Raw genomic sequence first — 26,118 nt, forward strand, 5'->3', positions numbered from 1 at the left:
GATGCTGGTGAAGAATGAGCTTCTTGGATCAAGTAGACACTTGAGACTATGTTGGCATCTTCTATCTGGAGGGGAGAGGAGAGGGCAGAGGGGGTCAGAAGCTGGCGGAATGGACACAGAAAGAGAGAGTGGAGGGAAGGAGCGGGCTATCTCATTATGGGGAGAGCAATTAGGAGTATATAGCAAGGTGTATATAAATTTTTATATGAGAGACTGACTTGATTTGTAAACTTTCACTTAAAGCACAATCAAAATTAAACAAAAAAAATTTTTTTGCCTATAGAATTTTCCAATATTGCAGCTTAGGGCTTGAATTTTTTCTTCAGTTCTTTCCGCTTGACAAGTGTCAAGCATGTTCTTCCCTTTTGGTTTTCTAACTTCCAGTCCTTGCACATTTTATTATAATTCTTTACTTCTTCTTCTCCAGTCACCCTTTGAAATCTTCTGTTCAGCTCTTTTACTTGATTCTTCCGTTTTGTTTTAGCTACTCTCCATTCAAAAGCAAGTTTCAGAGCCTCTTCTGACATGCATTTTGGGCTTTTCTTTCTTTCCTATCTTATTAATGACCTTCTGCTTTGTTCATATGTGGTGTCTTTGATATCATTCCACAACTCATCTGGTCTTTGGTCATTAGTGTGCAATGTATCACATGTATTCTTCAGATGGTCTCTAAATTCAGGTGGGGTATACTCAGGGTCATACTTTGGCTCTCATGGATTTGTTTTAATTTTCTTCACCTTCAACTTGAACTTGCATATGAGCAATTGATGGTCTGTTCCACAATCAGCCCCTGGCCTTGTTCTGACTGATGATACTAAGCTTTTCCATCATCTCTCTCCACAGACGCAGTCAACTTGATTCCTCTGTATTCCATCGGGCAAGGTTCATGCATATAGTCCCCCTTTATGTTGTTGAAAAAGGTATTTGCAATGAAGAAGTCATTTGTCTTGTAAACTTCCATATGGTTTTATTTCTAGGAGTGGGATAGCTGAGTCATATGGTGCTCATTAAACTTTGTAAGAACCTGCTAGACCTTTTTCCAAAGTGGTTATGCCATTTTACATTCCCACCAGCCACCATTAACACACACTTAATGCCCCCTAAGCAAAAACTGCCCCTTTCTCCCTCCTTCCCACCACTTGTAACCACTAATAATCTTTGGTTTCTGTATATTTGCTTATTTCATGCCAGTGAGATCCTACAGTATTTGTCCTTTTGCGACTGACTTATTTTGATCAGCATGATGTTTTCAAGGTTCACCCATGTTGTGGTATGCCTCAGAACTTCATTTCTCTTTATGGCTGAGTAATATGCCATTTATATACTACATGTTGTTTTTCCATTCATCTGCTGATGGACATTTTGGTTGTTTCCACTTTTTTGGCTATTGTGAAAAGTACTACAATGAACATTGGTGTAAAAGTTTCTGTTTGTGTTCCTGCTTTCACTTATTCTGGGTACATACCTAGGATTGGGTTTGCTGGGTCATATGCTAGTTATACATGCAACTTCTTGAGGAACTGCTCAACTGTTCTCCAGTCATGGTAGTTTTAAGTTGCATTTCCCTGTCTATTCATTCTTTTTATCCGCTGGACAGTATTCTCTCCTGTGACCAAACCATCGACTCGTATCCACTGCCCTGTTGATGGGCATGCACATTTTTCACAATAACTATCAAAGCTGCAGGTAACATCCTTTGGCACGTCTCCTTACGCATGCACGCCAGCAATGGTTTCTCCAAGGTCAAGGTCAGAGAGGAATAGCCCAGGATAAGCATGGCTTGGATTTAAACTTTCTGCCAAATACAACCGTTGCTCACCGCACTCTGTTACCAAATTCTTAAAATTCTTGCCAATCTGATGAATGAAAAATGGCATCTTTTTGTTTGTTCGCTGGCACACAGTTGGCGCTCAATATCGATCAGATGATAAACGACTGGATGAATGAATAAACGACCAGCTGACCTCCCCTCACCCATCACACACAAGCGGGGTCTCCAGTGACCCAGCCAGGAAACAAAGATGAGAGCCCCGCCCCCTGTGGAGCCCGCCCACCCCCGCCCCCGCCTCCGCCCGCTCAGGGCTCCCATTGGAAAGGCGAGCGGGGGCGGGGCGGGGGCGCGCGGGGCGGGGTCGGCCGGGAGGGGCGGGGCCGGGGCCGGCGCTGGGGCAGGGTGCTGCAGCCCGCGGAGCCTCCCGCCGGCCCGGGCTGGGGTCGCACCGGCTCGGACTCCCCCCCGCCCGCCCTGGCCATGGAGGACGAGCGGAAGGACGGAGCCTACGGTAGGGATTGCTTCTGGCTCGAGGCCGCCTTTGCTGAGTTGGAGGGCCCTGGGGAAAGGCGACATCTGAGACCTTAAACACCCGGCTGCACAGGGGGTCCCCCACGCCCCTTGCTCCCGGCCGAATCGCCCTGCGCTCTGATGGGCCGGGCGCAGGGCGCATGCTCCGCCCGGGAGGTCCCGTTATCTGGGCGGCTCAGATAGCGGGCGGGGGAGGGGAGGCACGGCGACTGGGAGTCGGAAGAGAGCCCAGACCTCCCCAAATCCCCCTCCTCTTCCAGTCCCTTTTGCCCACTTCTTCCCGCAGCCCGCATCCCTTTAGAAGTAGCCGTCCTGGGCATTTGGGCGAATAGGGAAACTGAGGCAAGACTAGGTGGACATAATGGCGGGTGGGAGCCAGCTGGGTTTGCTGGGCGTTTGGGAAGGGCAGAGACAATGGCGTCTCCGGTGAAAGGGACAGGAAGGAAGCCAGAAGCAACTGACAAACTTTCCCCACTCTGTGCGAGGGTCTGGGGATGCTTGCCTCCCACTTCGTTGGGCCCCGGGGCCTGGAACACCCTCCCGAGGACCCCGGAGGGAGAGCTTTGCCACTGTGTCCGGGGAATGGGCTCGGGATGTGCCCCCACACACACCCACCCGCTCTCCTCTCTGCTTTTTTTTTGCGTTCCCACGGGGGTGTGGTCCTCAGTTTTCCTCTTTCTCTTCTCTATTTTGGGTTCCCAGGGCTGTTCGGAGCCCAAGCCCCATGTTACATTGCCCTGTGGTGAAGGCGCCCAGCCGCCCCTTTCGTGTGACAGGAACTTCCTGGAAACTGTGAGATCTCAGGGCATTGGGGAGGGGGCCGGAAACCGCACAAAAATAACCAAGAAAAACAAAATATGTGAGAACCACCCTTCCCCCCAGGGGCTAAGCCCTCAGGAAGCTCTTGAGAGATAGAGATGGAGGAGGCTGGGATCTTCCCTGCCCTGCCCTGCCCAGCCCAGCCCTGCCCAGCCCAGCCCAGCCAAGCTGGAGGCACTGGGCCTGGCAGCCTCCCAGCCACTCCTCTCTGGGCTTGAAGCTGCCAGCCCAGACCTCCTGGGGGACCCCCCTTGCCCTTGGTTTTCAATTAAGGCCGCAGACTCTGTGGCTTCCTGTGTAGTGTGTCCACTGGGTGTGGTTGGCTGTCTCTGATCTGGGAATCTCAGCCTGGGTCCTAGCCAGGCACTGCCTGCCTGTGGGCAGCAGCTGAGGGGTCTTTGGTGTCCCTGAGGCCCAGCTGAGATGGGGGTGGAGGGCAGAGTGGACAATGATGTGATTCACCCAGCCTTGAATTTGGCCAATGGGAGCCAGCGATGGGTGGGACTGAGCAAACCCTCCCAGGCTCAGCCAGGCCCACGCTGGAGATAGGGGACCTCTGTGCCTGACCTTGTGCCAGGTGTTGGGAACACATTCAATCAACAAGGATCTATTGAGCACCCTACAGGTGGGAGTCTAGACACTGGGAACGCAGAGGCAAATGAACCAGGAAAATCCATGCCCCCATGGAGTGGCCAGGGAATAAATATATAATTTTAGGTTGTTATGAGTGTTGCAAAGAAAGAACAGGACATGGTGTATGATGGAGAATCATCATGGATTATTTTAGAATTAAGGCTGGAGGTTGAGTCTGCCATGGGGAGAGGGAACAGCAAACAAGCCACACAGTTGCTTAATTATTTCTTTATGAGGCCCAGCAGAGCCCGAGGCAGAGACTTCAGCTGAGTCCTGCAACCAGGCCCTAACAACCTCCAAACAGGCCACTTCACTTGACTCCTTGCCGTTGGGGTCTAGCTTAGGTTATAAATAATTCTTTCTTTCCAGAACCAAAAACCTGGGCCCTCCCAGGGCGCCTGGTGAAGTCCCTGCCAAATATTGGGGCGCTTTCCTATGGAAATGATGTGCAAGAGTGGCTCACATATTTTTCCTTCATACCCCAATCCCACCCTGTTGGCCACCATGAATGTAGGGAGTGACATCAGACAGACCTAGGCTCAAATCCTTGCTCTAACACTTAGAAGCTGTGTGGCCCTGGGTGAGTCAGGTGACCTCTGAGACTCATAGCCTCATCTATGAGACTTGATAGACCACACTCACTGGTGGGAAACATTTTGCACAGTGTCTGGCAAGCTCTATGTGCTCAGGAGGCCTGGGGGTTGGTGATATTGGGAATATGGATTTTCTGTGATCTGATGGAGAGGCAGCCTCTCTGGCAAGCATAAACTTGGGCTGGGCTGGGCTGGGCTGGGCACAGCAGGAAGCTCCCTCCTCAGTGGAGACCATATCTAGAGGAATTTGGCAGCTCTGAGGGAAGCCCAGAAATGGCTCCTGGCCCTGGCGGATGTCAGCAATGGGCAGTGCCACCCTCCCCAGCCCACCGTTGGCATGAGCAGCATGGAAAAGGATCCTAAGAGAAAAAAAATTGGAAACCAAGTAGTGGTATTGGTTTGAAAAAGCAGATTTCCTGATCCAGTTCCCCAGTGAGTCTAATTCAGCCTGCACTGGGGCCCTGGTATCTGATAAAACATATATATAGTACCTTCGTGGTGCAGTGGTTAAGAGCTCAGCTGCCAACCAAAAGGTAGGCAGTTCAAACCCACCAGCCACTCCATGGGAGAAAGATGTGGCAGTCTGCTTCTGTTAAGATTTACAGCCTTGGAAACCATATGGGACAGTTCTGCTCTGTCCTACAAGGTGGTTATGAATTGGAATTGACTCCACAACAGTGGGTTGGTGTGTGTGTATATATATATACATACATATATATACATATATATACATATATATATACATACATATACATACATATATATACATATATATATGTATATATATATATATATGGAGCCCCGGTGGCACAGTGGTTAAGAGCTTGGCTGCTAACCAAAAGATTTTATATATATATATATATATATATGGATATATATGGATATAGTTGGGAGAGAGTATTTATTTAATTGTAACTTTGTGTGTGTGTGTGTGTGTTTTGGTTTGTTTTTTTGTTTTTCCTTGAGAGAGATAATATGTTCACATAGTTCAAAATACAAAAGATACAAAAGATAGTTTCATTTTGAAAAGTCTCCTTCTTCCAGTTTCACCAATGTTACAATATCTTGTGCTTCATTGTAGAGGTATAGGCTTTCGGCTTTGTCAAGCAATTATATACAGGTTCTTTATTTAGTGGCTTTTTTTCCTTTACGAAAATGGCAGCAAATCACTAGAATGCTAGCTTCATGAGGGCAGGAATGCATGTCTGTTTTGTTAGAAGGTGTACTCAGAGTGCCTGGCACACAGAAGGTGTTCAACAAATACTTGTTGAATGAAAAGGTGTTTGCTCTACACATTGCTTTTTTTATGTCAGCGCCTGGAAAGCTTTCCTCAACCTTGTTTGACAGTTACATAAAGTAGTGCATTGTGCGTGGACCATCTTATATTTAACCAATCAAAACCCACCAAAAAAACCAGTGGCCGCTGAGTCCATTCCAACTCATGGTAATCCACGTGTGCAGAATAGAACTGCATTCCATAGAATTTTCAAGGGTGTTACCTTTTCAAAGCAGATCACCAGGCCTTTCTTCCGAGATACTTCTGGGTGGGTTCAAAATACCAGACTTTTGGAAGTAGTCGAGTGCTTAACTGCTTGTGCCACCAGAGATCCCTAACCAATCAAGGGGAGGGTATTACAGACTTCGTATTGCAGAAACGCACATACATAAAAGGGCACAGATCCTAAGTGTACAAGGCTCAAGGAGTTTTCACGAGGTAAACACACCCACGTAATCAGCATCCAAATCAGGAAAAAAGAACATTACCGGCACCCCAGAAGCCTACTGTGCCCAAGGAGGTGCTGTTAGTATTATTTTAGTAGTATATTAATTTTTAATTAAAGAATGATTTGCATATCCAAAAAAAGCACAGATTTTAGGAGTACAGGTTGATGAGTTTTGTCAAATATATAGACCTATGCAACCACTAACCCCAACCGAGATATAGAACAGGGCTTGGCAAACTGGCCCATGGACCTGCAGCCTGTGGTCTGCCGCCTGTCCTCTCAGGCAGTCGTATTAGAGCATCTGGGCTTGCTGCCCACACGAATGGATTACAAGGCCGGAAGCTAGCTAAACAGATGTTTCATGGAATTATGCTTTTTTTCTGCAATAGTTGGATTTATCTGTGGGTACGTGGCTGAACAGTTCAGATGGACTGTCTATATCGTTCTAGCTGGATTTGCTTTTTGGTGTTTGCTGACACTTACTCCCTGGCCCATCTATCGAGAGCACCCCCACAAGTGGTTACCTGTTCAAGGTTCAGGAGCAGAAGGCAAGAAACCAGGGGATGGTAAAATCAAGAGGCATGCTAAAAATAATTGGAGCTTTTGTGGTTCAGCTTTACTATAACACCTGCTTTTGTCTCGGTGTGAATGAGCTAAATTGCTTTCCTACCTGAAACATGAGTTAGAAACCACCTAGGGTCTTATGGCACAGCTGTGTGTAGATAGAGTTCTCTTTATATTTCAGCTCTAACCCAGTTGGGTTTTGATTTATAAATACTTCAGGCCCTCTCTTCATAAACTTGCTCAGAAGTGAAGAACAGAAAACACAAGTCTGCAACGGTTCTTTCAAGTCTACATAAATATGAAGAATAAATGCCTCATAAATGGTAGTCCAATTTAACTCTCAAAGTCTTTTAATTCATTGAATAAACTGTTAAATGTTTTCAATTAAAATTTGTAGCACAAAAGAAAAAAAGACCAATGGGGACCATAACGCCTAAAACCTGTACTATCTGGCCCTTCACGGTAAAAGACTACAGACCCCTGGACTAGAACATTCCCATTACCCCTAGAGAGTTCCCTTGTGCCCCTTCCCAGTCAATTCCCAAAGGGAGGGTTATTTTAAAATAAGATTTTAAACTCTTTCATAACAAAAGTAATACTGTATATTCTCAGTGGGAAAGGGGGACTGAAAACTAAAAATAAGCCTTCAACTACATGGACATGTCTGGCCTTCCATGTGAAAGAACCCTCCACATAGCCTTCTTTGGCTGCTCTCACCCCAGAGGTAACACAGCTAAGTCTCCTTCCAGACCTTTGCCTACTGAATCTCTATGTATACATGTGGCATCTGTATCTTTCCAATGCTTCCCAGGCTGGTTTAATGAAGAATGATACTGTTTCATTTTGACCAAAGACTCTGTGGAAGAATCCTGACCAAAAGAAGGAAAATGAAGAACAAAATTGCAAATACGCGTGGAATTCAGATGTCTGGAGCTGTGGGGGCTGGATGAACTCCTGAAACTATTGCCCTGAGATAATCTTCAGAACTCAAACCAAAAAGTATCCCCTGAAGTCTTCTTAAAACCAAACAGTAGTTTGGCTTAACTAGTAAAGAATGCCTGCCTTGAGCATTACGGGCTTTTTAAGAACTATCTCTATAGGATCAAACTGAAAACAGCAACTCGCAAGATTAGGTAGGGACTTTAGGAGACAGTGAGTTTATGTTAATGGCAGAGGAACAACCCAGAAAAGGAGGGTTGAGAATGGTTGCACAACTTAATGTGGTCAGTGTTGCTGAACTGTACATGTGGAATTGTGTGTGGATTGGTGTATGTTTTTGCTGTGTGTATTCTCAACAACAAAAAATACAGTGTTCCCACAGTGGAGTGCTATGTAGCCATGGAAAAGATGAAGTAGGTCTAACTTTGCTCTAGGGAAACAATGTTTAATAATATAAGCTGGAGGGAACAGCGAAATAAAACTAGGGGTGTGGCATAAATAGCTAGAAATCTCTTTGTGTAAATATATTGTTAAGAGCGTCTGGAAGGAGAAAAGGGAAACCAGGCAGAGGAACTGTCCCCAGGGAGAGGAAATGAAGCTCTGGGCCAGGGGTCAGAGGGAGAGTGATTTTTCCCTGTTTCAAGGCTTATTCTGGTTGAAGTTTTTGAACTTGAAAAGTATAAAACCCCAAACCCCTTGTGACCAAGTGGATTCTGTCTCAGCAACCCTACAAAATAGAGTAGAACTGCTCCATAGAGTTCCATAGGCTGTAATCTTTACATGAGCAGATTGCCAGGTCTGTTCTCCTGCAGAGCAGCTGGTGGGTTTGATTACATTCAAACTGCTGACCTTTTGGTTAGCAGCCAAACTCTTAAGCACCGAGGCACCAGGATTCCTTGATAAGCATACAGGTTACTTAATACAGATCAGTTCATTCATAATTTCCTTCAACAGACATTTATTGAACAAAGTGCCCTGTGTCAGGTTCTGTTCTAGGCCCTGGAGACACAACAGTGAATAGAACAAAATTTGCCCTCCAGGAGTTGACATTCTAGAGAGAGATAAGAAATAAGATGAATTGGGGTGGTGGGGGGGAATACTTAGAACGTCAGATAAGGGCTCAGGAGGAAAATGAAGCAGGGAAGGGGGATGGGAGTGATCTATAGGACCTGAAGACAGGTTTAAAATTAAAAATCAAGGGATCGAGAAGGTCATCCTGAGAAGGTCACTGGAGAACAAGTAGGGAGCCAGCTGGTTCCAGCTGAAGACACAGCCAGTGCAAAGGCCCCGGAGGTGAGAGCTGGTCTGGTGTTTGAGGAGCCCTTTGGGGGACGGGGAGAGTGGGAGGAGTTGAGATCAGAGAGGGGACGGGGCAGATTAAGCAGGGTTTTGTGGGCTGCAGGCAGGACTTGGACTTCTATTCTGACAGAGATGGGAGCCATTGAGAGTTCTGAGCATAGGAGGGATGGGGCCTGCCTCAGTTGTTCAGCAAGTTCCTTCTGATTTCTTTAGGGTGCAACTGCAGAAGCCAAGAGACCAAGGCAGAGGCAACTGCACTAGGCAAGGGGTACCATGATGGTGGCTGGAGCTAGGGTGGACTGCCCACAGGATTCTGACTCAGCCAGCTTCCAGAACCCACCATGGGCTCTGTTGACATTCCAGACCCACCCTTCCTAGCTCTGTATTGTCTGTTACCTTTCATATTCCTGAGCCTTATTTTCTCCATCCATGAAATGGAGTTAGTAACAGTAGTGGCTCTGGCTTGGGCCTACCTCACGGGTTCAGTAGACTGATGTGGGTGCAGCACTTAGCCCAGGGCTCACGACTGACTCCAGGGCTGTGGGTTTTGTTTTATCATGTAGCTTAAGGATCCCTGGTGTTGCAGTGGTTAAGCACTCACTGCCAACTGAAAGGTTGGTGTTTCGAACTCACCAATTTTTCTCTGCGGGAGAAAGATATAGCGGTCTGCTTCCATAAAGCTTCTTTGCTGTTCTTGGGTGCCATTGAGGCAGTCTGACTCATAGCGCCCCCATGTGGCAGAGTAGAACTGCCCCCTAAGGCTTTCTAGGCTGTAATCTTTATAGGAGCAGATTGCCGGGTCTTTCTCCTACAGAGCCACTACTAGGTGGGTTCCAACCGCCAACTTTTTGGTTAGCAGCCGAGCGCTTAGCAGCAACTGTTGTGCCACCAGGGCTCCTTTCTGTAAAGATTACAGCCCAGGAAACTCTATGGGGGCAGTTCTACTCTGTCTATAAGGTCGGTATGGGTTGGAATCTACTGAATGGCAACCAAGTGCCAGAGCATGGTATCAGGAGCAGGGTTCAAAGCCTAGCTTCTACTGACTGTGTGACCTCAGGCAAGGCATTAAGCATCTCTGTCCCTCAGTTTCTTCATTGTGCCATCTACCCTCAGAACATCGTCATGAGATTAAATGAGTTCCTAGAAGTAAAGTGTCTGATTAGGCACTCTGTCTTTGCTGGTAGCATTGTGACTGGTAGTGTCATGTCCAGCTTCCTCACCCACATGCTGCCCCCAGGCCTCTGTCAAAAAGGACTTGTCTGGGGAACTGGGATGCCCATTCTCCAGGCGCAGACTTCTGGGAAGGCAGGGACTGCTGGGTTGGCTATGTGGGCGAGCCTGGGGCCGCCACAGCTTTTGGGTACTTGGCCAGTGCCTGGAAGCCGTGGAGGCTGGGAAGTACTCTATGTCCTGGCACCAGCATCACATTGTGACTGTTCCCTTATCTCCCACACCCACTGCTCTGTGTAGACCAGCCCTCATGCCCAGCAAGGATAGAACCTAAGAGCCACCTCCCCCACTCTGGCCTGGTCTAATGCCTAGCTTCCCCGTGCTTTTCCTCCGCCATTACAGTGTCTTCAGCTCTGTCTCTCCTGGCGTCTGCCAAAGAACAGGCCTGGGCGGGAGCCAAAGGGGCCTTGGTTTGATTCCCGGTGCGCTCTCCCAGCTGTGTGGTCTGAGCAGGCAGCTTCAGTCTGCGATGTACGGGGGGATCCCATCCATGGTTAGTATTTGTTAAAGCTGTGTACCACAGGCCTGTGCTAAGTGGTTTTTGAACATCAAGTCCTAAAAACACCTATGAAGGAAATGCAAGGATTAAGTCCATTTTCCAGACAGGAAAATGGAGCCCAGGAGAAGGAAAAGGCTTGCCCAGCATCATCCAGCAAGGACGGGAGCCCGGCTCAGTGTGATGCCCCTGCTTCCAGGCTGTGGGACCTCTCAGTGCCTCGATTTCCCCACCCATGTTGTAGGAAATGAATGTTATCATTCTGGGTTGGTACAGGAGAGTGTGTAACAAAGGTGTTGGCACAGAGCTGGCTCAGCACATGCCTTTTTATGGCCTAGGGACTGGGACCAGCAAACTTCTGTAAAGGGCCAGAGAGTAAATATCTCACCACACGTAGCCTCTATTGCAGCTACTCACCTCTCCTGTTGTAGCGTGAATGCAGCCATAGACAGTATGAACACAAATGAGCATGGCTGTGCTCCAATAAAACTTTATTTATGTACGCTGGAATTTGAATTTTACATAATTTTCACATCCCAAAATATTATTCTTTTTTTGATGTTTTTCAACCATTTAAAAGTGTGAGGGCCATTCTTAGCTCATGGGCCATATAAAAACAGGCAGTGGGCTAGATTTGACACAGGGGCAGTTGTTCGGCAACCACTGACCTCGATGGTTAAGACACGGGTAGGCAGAATAATAGTCCCTCAAAGATGCCCACATTTTACCTAATCCCTGGAACCTCTGGATATTACCTTACGTGCTGTCTTAGTTACCTAGTGCTGCTGTAACAGAAATACCACAAGTGGGTGGTTTTAACAAACAAATTTATTTTCTCACAGTTTAGGAGGCTAGAAGTCTGAATTTAGGGCACTGGCTCTAGGGGAAGGCTTTCTGTCTTTTGTCAGCTCTGAAGGAAGGAAGGTTCTTGTCTCTTCTCAGCTTCTATTCTTTGGCTCCTTGGTTATCTTCATGTGGCTTGGCGACTATCTTCCCCCATCTCTACTTGTTTGCTCTTACTGGTTTAATCTACTCTTGTATATCTCAAAAGAGATTTAGTTAAGACACATAGTTAAGACAAAAGAGATTTACTTAAGATCCCATATAGATAGTTCTCAAGAGAACATAATGCTCCAGGCAGACTTTTTTTTTACTAGTTAAGCTAAAGTATTGTTTGGTTTTAAGAAGACTTCAGGGGATATTTGTGGTTTAAGGTTTAAAGTTTATCTCAGGGCAGTAGTTTCAGGGGTTCATCCAGCCTCCATGGTTCTAGAAAGTCTGGATTCTGTGAGTAATTGAAATTCTCTTCTGCATTTTCCCCTTTTGATCAAAGATTCTTCTATAGACTCTTTGATCAAAATGTTCAATAATGGTACTGGCTGTGATCTTTAAGGAACCAGATCACCAGGCCTTTCTTCCATGGCACTGCTAGGAGAGTTTGAACCCCAACCCTTAGGTTAATAGTTCAATGCAAACCATTAGCACCACCTAGGGACATTAATGTAATCACAGGGATCCATATAAGTGAAAGAGGGAGGCAGGAGAGTCAGAGAAAATGGGAAGATGGAAATAGAGGTTGAAGTGATGGAATTGCTGGCTTTGAAGGTGGAGGAAGGCCACGAGCCAAGGAATATAGACAGCCTCAGGAGGCTGCAACAGACGAGGGAACACGTTGTTCCCTCAGAGCCTCCAGAAGGAACACAGCTCTGCTGATACCTTGACTTTAGCCCAGTGAGACTGACTTTGGACTTCTGACCTCCAGAACTATAAGATAATAAATTTGTATTGTTATAAGCCACTGAGCTCAGGGCAATTTGTTACGGTAGCAATAGGAGACCAATACGGACACTGACTCAGGATCTGTAGGCTTAGGCTCTGCTGCTCACCAGCTGTTTGGCCATGGACATGTTACTTTTCCTCCCTGGGCCTCAGTTTCCACATCTGTCAAATGAGGATAGTAGGATCAACCTCACCAAGCTATAAGGGTGAAATGAGGTAAACCATTACCATGTAACATTTTAGAAGATGACTGGTATATGACAAAGGGTCAAGGAAATGGGGGCTGTCAGTACTTTTCCTGTTACTATCTTGCAACGTTGTTGCAAAGATTCAGGAAGTTTCAAGTTTCCGACCTGCAGGGCTTGGACTAGACTCACTTAGCAGGAGCCATTAATATTCGCCATACCACACCCTCCATCCCTACTCCACTAACTCGTAATGAAAGCTAATGGAACCCATCAAATGACAATACCAGTGTTCCCGCTGTATTTCCTGAGCACCCACAAGGCCAGGCTCTGAGCCAAGCCTAGGCCAGGTACCCCTCTCTGCATCCTTATTCAAGTTCACACCGCACAGACATGGCCCAGCTGTCCCATTTGCAGCCCCCAAACCCCCAGACTCAGCTCTCTTTCCTGGAGAGAGTTGTTTGAGATTCCCCCCACGTGATTGCCTTTCCTCATCCTGGCCCTCTCATGCCACTGTTCAAATACCTTCAGTGGCTCCCACTTACCTATTAAACCTAGAGTGGAAATCAGCCACAAGCCGCTTCCTTCCCTTGAGCTTCAGTTTCCTTGGCTGTACAATGGGTTGGTGATGTGACCTCCACTGTGGGGAGAGAGCATTGAGCCAGGGCCTGAAAGGGGTGAGCTCTCCTCATTAGCACCAGCCATTCTTACGTGGCATGTCCTGACTCTGCCAGTCTGGCTGCCATTGCAGTCGGCACAGGAAACTTCTGGTGTTCCCTTATCTCTCCTCCCATCTGCCTTACCATTCTCATCTCTTATCTAGTTTCCTTCATGCTTGTAATAGTTTGGGGTTTTATATAGTTACATGATTAATCCTAGGGGTATTTATTTTGCTGTGTGTTAAGTTTATTTTCTTCCAAATGCACAGTGAGGGCTACTGGCTGAAGATTTACTCTTCCCCAGCTAACTGGAAATTTCACATTTATTGGGGAAGTCATTGTGAAGTTGGTGATTCAAGCCCCGAGTCTGCATGAGTGTCCCGAAAGGGCTGAATGTAGAGACTCAGGGCCTGCTCTCCCCTCCACTGTGTGGACTGGGTAGGGTGGGACCAGCAGGCCTTTAGGCTGGCAGGGACTGCGGAACCACAGGGTCTATTTGGGAGTCCTGGTCACCCCAGGGCATGGCTTAGAGCCTTGGGCCTGGCCTGTTTGCTGAAGTCTGTGGCCCAGGGTTCAGGCGGGGCCTCCTTGGCTGCAGGCCACTGAGGGGTGGGGGAGAAAGGCATCTCTCTGGGAACAAGTTGAGTTAGTTTTCAGAGCCCTACCTGGGCAGTGCTTGAATCTGAGGCAGCAAGTACAATTATTGAGCACCAACTGTGTATTGACCATGCTGGCTGTATAACCCCGTGATGACTGTATACCCCACATTGAATGTACACTTCTGCTGGCTGAACACCCCACCAACTGACTATATAATGTCATGCTAACTGGACAGGCAACTCTATAGTAAAGTATACAACTGGCCTCAAAAGACTATTGCGACTACTGGGACTCGAAAGACTAGTGAGACCAGGCACAAGATGTGAGCGTATACAGTCAGCATGGGGGTGCGTGGTTGGCGTGAAGGTATATAGTTGGTGTGAGGCATTCATTCTGTGTGGGGCTGTGCAGTAGGCATGGCGGGTACAACCAGCTGACTGTATGCCCTGTGCTGATTGTATACTCTGCATTGGTGGTATGACCCCATACCAACTGGATACCTCACTCCACATTGATTAAACACCCTTTGGCAATTGTTCATTGCAGATGGACTGTACCCCTCCACACGGACTGTATAATGCTATCCTGACTATACACCACATGCTGGCTATATCCCCACACCCCCTCATCAACTGAACACTCCCGCACTGACAATACGGCACTTTCCTTGCCAACTGCAAACCCTGTAAACTATATACCCCTGGTAGTGTATCCTGTGCCTGATCTTCGGGGCCAGTTTAGGTTTTATACTTTAGCTCCATTTTGCAGTTGAGGATACTGAGGCTCAGGGAGGGTAAAGTGCTATCCTGTGTCCTCTGGCTCAGATGGGGCAGAAGGAGCATTTGAACCCAGCGGCACAGAGTAGGATATGGGCTCCACAAAGGCAATGATTGGATCTCTTGCTCATCACTATACCTGGTGCCCGGCCCAGGGCCTGCACTTAGTAAGCACTCAGTAAATACTTGTTCTGCAGAATAATCACTTTGGCCTTAATTATTGGGAGTGTGTGCAGGGCTGGCAAGCCTGGGCTTCCTTGGGCGCCACAAAGGTACCAGACAAGGTAGTGCGAGACAGGGATGTGGCATGGGGTGGCCAGGCAGGACTGCCAGGCCCATTTTCAAGACCGTAGATGTGGATTTTTATGTGGAGTCCCCTAATGTTTACCTGTTGGCAATTACTTTTTAAAAGAGAGAGGTCAAAATAACCACTCATCCACTAGTTTGAGGGTTTTCAGCCTCACCAACTCTACAGTTGGTTGTTTGGACCTGGCCATCTGCCAGTAGTGAAGCTCAGAGGTAGTGATTTTCCACACCGTGCCTCAGTTTCCAGACCTGGAGAATGGGGCAATATTAGGCCTCCTCCCAGGGTTGGGAGGTGTTCTAGGCGGTGTGGCGGGGAAGACGGATCTGCGTGTTGTCACAGCATTTCCCTGGGGGAGGGGGAGGGCCGGGAGGGGGCGGGGAGAGCTAAATTGGGCCCTGGCGTGAGTGGTGGGAGCAGCTGCCGCCTCAAGGCCCACTCCGCCCTCCCTCCGGCTGTCCCTTGGCAGCGCTCAGCTCGGGCCGGTCCGACCGGTTTGGGCCGCCCTGCCTGGCTCTGAGCTGGGAGGAGCCATCACCAGCCTGTCGGTCGGTGCCTCCCTCAGACGCTAGCGCCTCCAGACCCGAGGCGGAGAGGGCGCAGAGCAGGCGGGCGCCGCGGGCAGGGCGCCCGCAGTCATGGGGGGCGAGCCGGAGCACTACTACGGGAAGCATGGTAGGAAGCGCCCGCTAGGCTCGGCCTTTTCCTGGAGCGGGGCCTCGCCTCCTTCCCAGTGGGGCCGGGACACCTGGAGAGGGCTGGGAGGACCCACAAGTGGGCTGGGAGGACCCAGAGGTGGCTGGGGTAGGGGAGTGGAGTTGCAGGTCTCTTCGAGAATCCTGCTCACCCCAGCTTCACCTCGGAGCTGCCTCTCAGAGGTCCCTGCAGACACCCTACCCCTCGCAGGAAGGGCCTCTCCCTGTGGTCCTCTCCCCAGGACTCCTTCCTGAGCCTTCTCTCCAAGATCCCGCCTCAAACCTTCCTCTCTGGCTTGGTGGCCACCATCCCAGCCCCCTCCTCCTCCCCAGCGGGTGGCCCTCAGGTGATAAACAGGAGTGTTAGCAACAATTAAGGACTCTTCCCCCTACCCTGGCCTGCTCTGGCTTGGATAAAGTCGCCTGGAGGGGGGGTCTCCCAGCCCCTTCTTAATCCAGCTCTCCTGGCCCACCCAGCTCAATCTTGTTGCTTTTCAGGAACACCACAGAAGTATGATCCCACCTTCAAAGGACCCATTTATAACAGGTAAGGGCTCTGGGATTCCTGAGGGGAGGGAGGGCTGCTGATAACTCCCCCGCAACCTGTTTTCTCACACCCACCCCATCTGTTTTCCAGCAAACTGCTGATGAATCTTTGCAACTTGATGAAAGGACTAATTTTCTTTCTTTAAGATACAAAGAAATCTTATAAATGAATTTTTAAAATCGGTGTGAGATTGGAACAGATAATTTATAAAGCAAGAAATACTGGAGACAGTGAACTTAGGGAGAGATACTCAACCTCACTAAAAAATGAGGGAATGTAATAAAACAATGACAAAATATGATTTCCCTAGCACAGATTAGTGAAGATTAAAAATAATTAACGTACTCTGCTTGTGAAACTAATTGGTGTAGTCTTTTTTGGAGGGAATTTGGAAATACCATGAAAAAAAAAAACTTTTATTGTGCTTTAGGTGAAGGTTCACAGAGCAAAGTAGTTTCTCATTAGACAATTAATACACAAATTATTTTGGGACACTGGTTGCCAACCCTGCAATGTGTCAACACTCTCCCCTTCTCAAATTTCGATTTGTCGTGAAAATTTTTGATGTACATCTTTTTGTTCCAGTAATTTAAATTCTAGGCAAAAAATTCTCCCGGTAAACCTTGCACATGTGGACAGTAATATTCGCTATTGCTGCGTTTTTGAAAATAGCAAAAATCAACAATGTGAATGTCTATCCTTAAAAACTAGCTAGATAAATTACAGTTCATCCTTAGGTTATATTATGATCTGTTGCTGTCGAGTCGGTTCTAACTCATAGTGACCCTATATGACAGAGTAGAGCTGCCCCTCTTAGGGTTCCCAAGGCTGTATGTAGTCTTTATGGAAGGAGTCCTGGTGGCACAGTGGTTAAGAGCTCAGCTGCTCTGTGGGAGAAAGATGTGGCAGTCTGCTGCCGTAAAAATTATAGCCTTGGAAACGCTATGGGGCAGTTCTGTCCTGTTCTGTAGAGTCACTGTGAGTCTGAATGGGCTTGGTTTTTTAGGTTTGAATCTTTGGAAGCACACTGCCACATCTTTAGCAGCTGTTGGGTTCAAACTGCCCACTTTTTGGTTGGCAGCCAAGTGGTTAACCACTGCGCCACCAGGGCTCCTCGGCTTTTAAAAAATACAAGAACTCTTCTACATAGTGACGTAGATCTCTCTAAATATATTAAGTGGAAAAAGCAAGACACAGAACAGTGAGGGTATTATAATCACACCTAATAAATATCCCAAAGGACTCACAAGAAATCATTAAAAATTACATGCAAGGAGAGGAACTGTGCAGAGAGGCATTGCTTTATTGTATACACTTCTGTACGGTTTTAGTTTTTACCATGTTTATATTTAATCTTTTGGTAATAAAATAGTTTAAAAGTTTAAAAACATTAATACCTAGTGCTGGTGGAGATGTGGGGAAATGGGCACTCTGAGTCAAAAGTACTGAACATTGCCCATCTTCCTAGGAGTACAGTGTAGCATTAGTTGTCAAAATTGAAAATGTACATGCCCTTTGGCATGGCATTTGTGCCACCCAGGAACGTGTCCAGACAATGCAGGGATGCAGGTATATGTGTGGGGCAGGATGGGCCCATGATACCCAGCACCAAGGCTTCTGCCCTGACACTGCCCCTCTGCTCCTCAGGGGCTGCACCGACATCATTTGCTGTGTGGCCCTCCTCCTGGCCATTGTAGGCTACGTGGCTGTGGGTATCATAGGTGAGTGGAGGGGAGCGAACTTAGGGTTCCAGAGTGGAAAGGGGCAGCCACAGCCTCTGGGGCAGGGCTGGGGCTGGTGCTGAATAGTAGAGGCACCTCAGTGGCCCTGGATCCCTCCACAGCCTGGACCCATGGGGACCCTCGAAAGGTGATCTACCCCACTGATAGCCGAGGCGAGTTCTGCGGGCAGAAGGGCACGAAAAACGCGTGAGTCTGGCTCCTTGGGGATTGGTGGGGATGGAGAGGTGTGGGCAGGAGGGTTTCCAGAACACGAAAGAGGGTTCTAGGCTTCCCCTCACCTCTACCCAGCCATCAATTCATCCATAAGTCCAGTTGACAAATATTTACAAAATTCTCACTGTGCCCAGCCCCTGCTGGGCCTTGGGGACTCACCACGTTGAGTATCCTGTCGTCAGGCAGCTCATATTTTAGGGGAGGGATGCCTAGGTGAGACAGCACCGGATCTGATGTGGGGGGTGATGAACAGATGAGTTAACAGTGAGTTCAATCCAGGCTCCAACACTCCCTGCCTGTGTGACCTGGGGCAAGAGTCTCAACATCTCTGGGCCTGAGTTTCCTCATCTCTAGAATAAGGATCAGAACAGTTCCACCTCATGAGGCCGTTGTGATGATTAGATGAGCAAGCCTGCATGGAGTTGTTGCTGCTGCTGCTAGTTACGTTGTTATTATTTTCATGAAGGTATTTTATATAGCGTGGTTGAGAAAATCTTGACAGTTTCTATACCGCTTCCTCAACTCCAGGGACAAACCCTACCTGTTTTATTTCAACATTGTGAAGTGTGCCAGCCCCCTGGTCCTGCTGGAATTCCAGTGTCCCACCCCACAGGTAACCTGTTCCTCCTCCCTTCCTGGTTGCCTACCTTCCCTTTGTGTCACCAGGTCCCTTTCCCTCCCATAGTACTGGCTTCTCCCCCAGCCCTCCCGCTCTCCCCAGTAAACACGGGGCGGAATCTTGGTTCTGAGTGGGGATCAGGTGTCTGTTCTGACCCCCATCAATTCTCTTCTTTCTGTCCCCAGATCTGTGTGGAGAAATGCCCCGACCGCTACCTCACCTTCCTGAATGCCCATGCCTCCCGGGATTTTGGGTACTACAAGCAGTTCTGTGTGCCTGGCTTCCAGAATACTAAGGTGAGCAGGAGGCTGTCCTGGTGCCCAGATAGGGGTATGTGAGCTGGCGCTAGCCTGGGGATTAATCCCCTCCCTCTCTCTTGGCGGAGGAGCCCAGGTGGCGCAATGGTTAAAGTCCTCGGCTGCTAGCTGAAAGGTCGAGGCTCAAACATACCAGCTGCTCTGCAGGAGAAAGTTGTAGCAGTCTGCTTCTATAAAGATTATAACCTTGGAAATCCTACAGGGCAGTTCTCTCTCCTGTAGGGGCTCTGTGAGTCCAATGGCAATGGGTTTGGTTTTATTTTTTTTTCTTCTCTTGGCAGGGTGTGGCCGAGGTTCTTCGGGATGGTGACTGCCCTGCCGTCCTCATCCCCAGCAAGCCTTGTGAGTCTAGGGTCCCATGTGCTCAGTGGGGCTTGAGGAGGGGCTGCAGGGGCTCAGCCTCACTGGTCCCATCCCCCACTCCCTCTAGTGGCCCAGCGATGCTTCCCAGCCATCCATGCCCGCAAGGGAGTCCTTATGGTGGGCAACGAGACAACCTATGAGGATGGGCACGGCCATCGAAAAAACATCACGGATCTGGTGGAGGGCGCCAAGTGAGCATTGCCACCCACCACACCTGGGTTGCACTCTCCTGGGGGGGGGGACAGGGCGTACCCTAGGGCTGACCCGATCATGGAGCAAGGTCTGGCCTGAGCCTTGTCTGCCTTCTCCCCAGGAAGGCCAATGGCATCCTGGAGGCACGGCAGCTGGCCATGCGGATATTCGAAGATTATACTGTCTCCTGGTACTGGATTGTCATGTAAGTCGGGAAGGAAGGCATCTTTCCCCATGTTGGCCCATCTGAGGCTGGTGAGGGGTGAGGTCTACTTACACTCCCATTTTGTCCCCCAGAGGCCTAGTCATTGCCATGGTGATGAGCCTCCTGTTCATTGTCCTGCTGCGCTTTTTGGCTGGCATTATGGTCTGGGTGATGATCGTCATGGTGATTCTGGTGCTGGGCTATGGTGAGGCTCCCTTTTCCTTGTCCCCTCCGTGCCCAGGGTCTGCAAAATGCCTGTGACTTTTGACCTGTCAATGGCCCATCAAGAATTTTATCCTAAATCACCAGGTATTCTCCATCTTTTACTAGGAGTATTTGTGAAGATGTTCATCTCAGTGTTGTTTACGTCCACTGAGGGAGGATGAGTTAAATCAGCACCAGCGTAGGGCTGCAGTGAGGCTCTCTGCAGCCTTCCGTACGAGGGCCTGGATCTGTGTTTTACTGACAGCAAAAGGCATCCTCAAGCAGGCTACTTAGCACAGTGGTTAAGGATACATAGTCTGACAGGAGTAAACTGGGATTCAAACCCCTGCCACTTCCTCGCTTTGACCTTGGGCAAGTGACTCAACCTCCCTGTGCCTCAATTTCTTGCTCTATAAAGTGCAGATAATCAGTATTTACTGCTTGGGAGGCTCATGTGAATGAGATAGAGTGAGGACGAGAGAATAGGAGGACCCTGTTTAGCTCAGGCCCATGGAACCGACAAACAATGCCCAAACACAGGACTTCGTACTTCCATTTTTTATTTAAATTTCCCAGGAGGAAAAATACCTGATAGGCAACAAAATCTGAGAGCACAGAGACCAAAATATTTATGTTACTGGTGGTTTCTAACTAACTGCTGGCATTTTGGGTGACTTGATTGGTTTTTTCTTTAGAAGTATTTTATAATTTTATTCTACAAAGAGCTTAGGGCGAATGCTGAAAATCCCTAATGCTTCCCCACTGAAGGCCAATACCCACGCCCCCTATACCAGGAATCATTGTTAAGGGTAGCAAAGTGGTCAGAGGGAGGCCTGAGGCCACACAGCATCCTGATTGACACTTGATACCTTTTTATTCATTCAGTCATTCATTCATTGATCAGACATGTACAGTTGATTGTCATTCACAGTAATTATGTTCTATAACATACTTTGGACATGGTATCAGGAGGGACCAGTCCCTGGAGAAAGACACCATGCTTGGTAAGGTCGAGGGTCATTGAAAAAGAGGAAGACCCTCAACGAGTTGGATGGACACAGTGGCTGCACCAATGGGCTGAAACATAGCAATGATTGGGAGGATGGCACAGGACTGGGAAATGTTTTCTTCTGTTGTACTCAGGGTCGCTGTGAGTCAGAACCAACTCAACGGTGCTCAACAACACATTCTATAAAGTCTCGGGGAACGCTGAATTAGCAACTACTGAACCAATGCTTCTAGGGGAATGTCTCAGTTAACTTAGAGCTGCTGTAAGAAAAAATACACAAGTGGCTGGCTTTCAAAAACAGGAGTTTATTTTCTCACAGTTCAGGAGGCTAGAAGTCTGAATTCAGGGTGAGCTGTAGGGAGAGAGCCTTCCTTGTCAGTAGTTCTGGGAGGGCCTTAGTGTCTGTCTTCCCCGTGTGTCTCTGTGTCTATTCGACTCTTTTTTTCAACTCAGAAGTGATTAGGTTTAGGAACCACACTACTCTGGTATAACATCGTTTACATATCAAGAAAACCCCTATTTTCAAACCAGGTCATATTTATAGGCACAAAGGGTAGAATTTCAACACTTATTTTAGGGAGACACAATTGCAGTCCTTAACAGTGAAATTATAAGGTTAGGTTCCTACAAAGCTTCTGGTCACAATTTCAGCAACTGATAATACGTAACCTTGTTTTAAGTGTATTTTTGTTTAAAGGCGCCTTATTGAATATATATTGTTGATTTACTAGCGTTGACCTCAGAGCCAACGGCACTATAGTTCAGGCCTGAATGCAGCTTATTAACTCGTGTATTTTCATCACAGCCTTCTTGTACTTTGAACACTAGAGAATACTTCAGCACTATGCCTGGGGCCATTTTAAACAGCAAAAATCACCAGTAGAAAGCACAAAAGTACAGAAAAACTGGCACAAAATATCGACCGTGAAAAGGCCGCTTGTTTATAGTCTTGAGAGCTGAAACAAGAAGGCAGACTGTGGCTTTGTTTGACCTCAGCTCGTAACACGCATGTCGAGTGACTCAAATTTTTTACCACTTGGTGCGTGTCAGTGAATGATGTGAAAGTGCCATGAGCATTGATTTTGGGGTTAAAAATGAATTATAGTGAGTAGGCGAATTTGCAAACACAGAATCCGCAAATGAGAATTGTATTATCGAGTACCTACTGTGTCCTGGCCACTTTTGAGACCCTAGTCGTGCAGCAGTGAACAAATCAGGACAAATCCTTACTCTCCTAGAGCTTATATTCCTGAGGGGTATGGGGTAAATGGACGAGAAACAAATAAACCAGGAGAATCACTAGGACATTGAAGCAGGGAAGGGGATAAGAATACAAAGCATGGAAGCATATGGTTTTAAACGGGTATGGGAGCTCAAGAAAGTTTCACGAGAAGGTGACATCTGAACAGAGACTAAGGATGTGAGAGATCCAGCCATGGAGAGAATGTATCAGGTAGAGAGAACAGGTGCAAAGGCCCTGAGGCAGGAGTAAACAACAGCAGCACCCTCTCCCCAACCTGGGTTTTTGCATCTATAAAATAGGGATGGTTGTACTTACTTTCGAAGGAGCCCTGGTGGTACAGTGGTTAAGTGCTTGGCTGCTCACCAAAAGGTCAGCGGTTTGAACCCACCAGCTGCTTCACAGGAGAAAGATTTGGCAGTCTTCCTCCATAAAAGTCACAGCCTTGGGAACTCTATGGGCTGGTTTGGCTCTGTCCTGTAGAGTTGCTATGAGTCTGAATCGACTCAACGGCAACAGGTTTTTGGGTTTTGGTACCTAGTTTGCAAGGTTGGGAGAGGAGCTGGTGGGCTGAGGTCAGTCTTTGCATCGTGGTCCCTGTGCACAGGAATATTCCACTGCTACATGGAGTACTCCCGACTGCGTGGTGAGGCCGGCTCCGACGTCTCCCTCTTGGACCTCGGCTTCCAAACGGACTTCCGCGTGTATCTGCACTTGAGGCAGACCTGGATGGCCTTCAGTGAGTCCCAGCCCACCATGGCTGCCTGCCAGGAGGCCTGAAAGGGAGTGGGGGAGCCCAGGAGAATAGCCGGCTCAGCCACTCTCTACCCCCTGCAGTGATCATCCTGAGCGTCCTTGAGGTCATTATTATCTTGCTGCTTATCTTTTTACGAAAGAGAATACTCATCGCCATTGCGCTCATCAAGGAAGCCAGCAGGTGGGGGCTGTGGGGTTGGGGAGTCTGGTTGGGGTCATCCCCAGGTCTGCTTGCGCCCTGACGCCTGTGTCTCTGCACCTCCCCAGGGCTGTAGGATACGTCATGTGCTCCATGCTGTACCCGCTGGTCACCTTCTTGCTGTTGTGTCTTTGCATCGCCTACTGGGCCTGCACTGCCGTGTATCCGCCACCAGACCCCGGGGATGCCTAGGGGCCAGACTTGCCTGGATGTGGCCCACAGTTTGGGGACAGGGCCAGAACCTGGTGGGGGAATGGATCCTTTCCCCACGTACCCCCGGGGTCTCTAATCCTTGACCTTGGGTTCCTTAATGAGCTTCCAGCTTCCTATCCACTTCCAACGAAGCTGTCTACAAGATCTTTAATGACACCGCCTGCCCAGTTGCTGGGAAAACCTGCAACCCTGAGGTGGGTGTCACGGGCCAGAGGGACATTGTCCCAGCAGCCCCAGACAATTTTAAACCTCTCACCCCCACTTAGAGATCATTTAACAAACACTCGGCACTTGCTGTCCACCGTGTGCTGAACGTCAGGGGCATGGAGGGGAAGAGACCCCATCACTGGCCCTAGTAACTTCTCAGGGCAAGATGACTTCCTTTCTGCAACTTGGCAGGCTGTCCTACCCAGAGTGTTGAACTACCCATCTGTTTTCCCTTTGACTTCATTTCTGGCCCCCACACCCCTCTCTTGACCCCCACAATGGCCAGTCCTTGCTTCTAGAATCGCTTCCTTGCCCTTCACATCTCCCAGCCTGACCTCACAATTCCCATGCTGTCCATGGGGCCCTCACATTAGTCTCTGCCCCTCCTGTCCTGCACACGTGGCCACCCCATTGACTCATGCCCCAACCTGATTCTCAGGATAGCTTCTCCTACTTCAAGGACTGCAGGTGATCACTGGTCTTCTAGAACCTCTCACAAGTGCCTATCCTGAAGCCCCAATTCCTTGGCTTAACTCTTTGGTGGCCTTTGTATTGATACCCATGACCCCTGTTCTACCCCATGGCTTGCCTGGCCTCTGGCCTGCTGCTTAGTGATTAAACACCCAGCTGCTCCATGGGAGAAAGATATGGCAGTCTGCTTCTATAAAGTTTACAGCTTTGGAAACCCTATGGGGCAGTTCTGCTCTGTCCTGTAGTGTCAGTATTAGTTGGAATCCCCTTGACCTCACTGAGGTTCCGCGTCTCTCCCACAGACCTTCCCCTCCTCTAATGCATCCCACCTGTGCCCGGGTGCCCGGTGCCAGTTCGCCTTCTATGGTGGCGAGTCTGGGTACCACCGGGCGCTGCTGGGCCTGCAGATCTTCAATGCCTTCATGTTCTTCTGGCTGGCCAACTTCGTGCTGGCGCTGGGCCAGGTCACACTAGCTGGTGCCTTTGCCTCCTACTACTGGGCCCTGCGCAAGCCTGATGACATGCCTGCCTTCCCGCTCTTCTCTGCCTTCGGCCGGGCACTCAGGTGGGGTTGCCGGTGACTTGGGGTTGGGGGCACAGTGTAGGAAGGTCTGACGGGGCCACTGACCACCTCCTCTGCGTACAGGTACCACACAGGCTCGCTGGCCTTTGGCTCCCTCATCCTAGCCATTGTGCAGATCATCCGAGTGATCCTTGAGTACCTAGACCACCGCCTGAAAGGTGCGGCCCACTAACCGCTGGCATTGGCTCCTGTTGTGGGGGCCGGGGCTCAGGGGCAGACCAGGATTAGTTCTTTGGCAGCTGGGTCATAGGGTTGCTATAAATGGGTTTGGATTTTTTTAATGGTTAGAGAGTCGGGCTGGAATTTGTTGGTGCTCAGGAGGGCGTGGTGTGGTTAAGAGCTCGGCAGCTAACCAAAAGGTCAGCAGTTCGAATCCACCAGCTGCTCCTTGGGAACCCTATGGGGCAGTTCTACTCAGTCCTACAGAGTCTTTATGAGTAGGAATCAACAGCATCCGGTAGGACGTGGCTAAAACTGGTTTCTTCTTTGGAGACAGGGGCCTGTGGTGCTGGGATTGGCCCTATTTTGAGTCTGGGCTAAGGAAGGTGGCAAGGATTGGTTTCTGCCTGGGAGGCGGGGCCAGGGAACGGTGTGGGTCATGACTGGTTCCTGTCAGGGAGGCTGGGCTGAAAGGCCTGGAGGGAGAGTCCTCATGGGGGGGCAGGGCTGAGGGGCCTGGGCCTGGCTGGTTCCTGCCTGGGGGGGGCAGGGCCCCAAGGGTCCTGGATTTTGTCTCCTCTCCCAGTCTCTGGAAGTCCTAGGCTATGGCAGGTGTGGCTGACTGAGCCGTGAGATTCCTTCCGGGCTGGGCGGCCCCTCTCACCTCTGCATCCTTCCCTCCTCTCCCAGCTGCACAGAACAGGTTTGCCAAGTTCCTCCTGACCTGTCTCAAATGCTGCTTCTGGTGCCTAGAGAAGTTCATCAAATTCCTCAACAGGAATGCCTACATCATGGTGAGTGGGGCTGGGACCCCGACTGCAGCCTGTGGCCTCCTGGTGGGTGGGTGGAACCCCCAGCCCTACCCAGGAGGCCTGATCCTGCCCTCCCACCCCTCCTCCAGATCGCCATCTATGGCACCAACTTCTGCACCTCGGCCAGGAACGCCTTCTTCCTGCTCATGAGAAACATCATCAGGTCAGGGAAGATGCTTTCCTCTTGATGCCTCCTTCCTTCTTCTCCCCCCTCCTCTTCCCTCCCTCTCTCCTCCCCTCCTCCCTCCTTCCTCCTCCCTCCTCCCTCCCTCTCTTCTCCTTCCTCCTTCCTCCCTCCCTTCTCCCTCCTCTCTCCCTCCCTTCCTGAGCCAGCATTCACACTTGTCCCTCACTGTCCCCCTACAGAGTGGCTGTCCTGGACAAAGTCACTGACTTTCTCTTCCTGTTAGGCAAACTTCTGGTCGTGGGTAGTGTGGGTGAGTGTGGCACACCCAGGGTGTGGGAGCCTG

General features: G+C 49.1%; 2 protein-coding genes across 4 annotated transcripts in view; both read left to right on the forward strand.

Annotated features, from left to right (window-relative positions):
* Positions 1-2,160: 2,160 nt before the first annotated feature.
* SLC44A2 (solute carrier family 44 member 2) overlaps positions 2,161-26,118 on the forward strand; it is a 28,415-nt gene continuing 4,457 nt past the window's right edge. Inside the window, exons 1-19 of one of the 3 annotated variants that reach the window (XM_049876875.1) lie at positions 2,161-2,282; positions 16,096-16,144; positions 17,792-17,865; positions 17,988-18,072; positions 18,628-18,712; positions 18,904-19,014; positions 19,317-19,377; positions 19,466-19,589; positions 19,712-19,795; positions 19,888-20,000; positions 22,856-22,987; positions 23,086-23,185; positions 23,272-23,364; positions 23,526-23,610; positions 24,397-24,659; positions 24,741-24,835; positions 25,527-25,630; positions 25,738-25,811; positions 26,015-26,085. In XM_049876875.1, coding sequence (XP_049732832.1) covers positions 2,252-2,282; positions 16,096-16,144; positions 17,792-17,865; positions 17,988-18,072; positions 18,628-18,712; positions 18,904-19,014; positions 19,317-19,377; positions 19,466-19,589; positions 19,712-19,795; positions 19,888-20,000; positions 22,856-22,987; positions 23,086-23,185; positions 23,272-23,364; positions 23,526-23,610; positions 24,397-24,659; positions 24,741-24,835; positions 25,527-25,630; positions 25,738-25,811; positions 26,015-26,085 — 1,834 coding nt within the window. In that variant the 5' untranslated portion in view covers positions 2,161-2,251. Of the gene's footprint in view, positions 2,283-15,401; positions 15,578-16,095; positions 16,145-17,791; positions 17,866-17,987; positions 18,073-18,627; positions 18,713-18,903; positions 19,015-19,316; positions 19,378-19,465; positions 19,590-19,711; positions 19,796-19,887; positions 20,001-22,855; positions 22,988-23,085; positions 23,186-23,271; positions 23,365-23,525; positions 23,611-24,396; positions 24,660-24,740; positions 24,836-25,526; positions 25,631-25,737; positions 25,812-26,014; positions 26,086-26,118 lie in introns of those variants that run through there. The other 2 variants (XM_049876874.1, XM_049876876.1) reach the window with 2 other exon arrangements.
* On the forward strand, positions 5,216-15,221 carry LOC126072154 (signal peptidase complex subunit 1-like). The gene is given in 1 exon segment (XM_049876877.1): positions 5,216-15,221. A coding segment is annotated over 1 exon segment (381 nt). The 5' UTR covers positions 5,216-6,315; the 3' UTR covers positions 6,697-15,221.

Source organism: Elephas maximus, chromosome 3, assembly GCF_024166365.1.
Source record: "Elephas maximus indicus isolate mEleMax1 chromosome 3, mEleMax1 primary haplotype, whole genome shotgun sequence".
In the NCBI taxonomy this organism is placed as follows: domain Eukaryota; kingdom Metazoa; phylum Chordata; class Mammalia; order Proboscidea; family Elephantidae; genus Elephas; species Elephas maximus.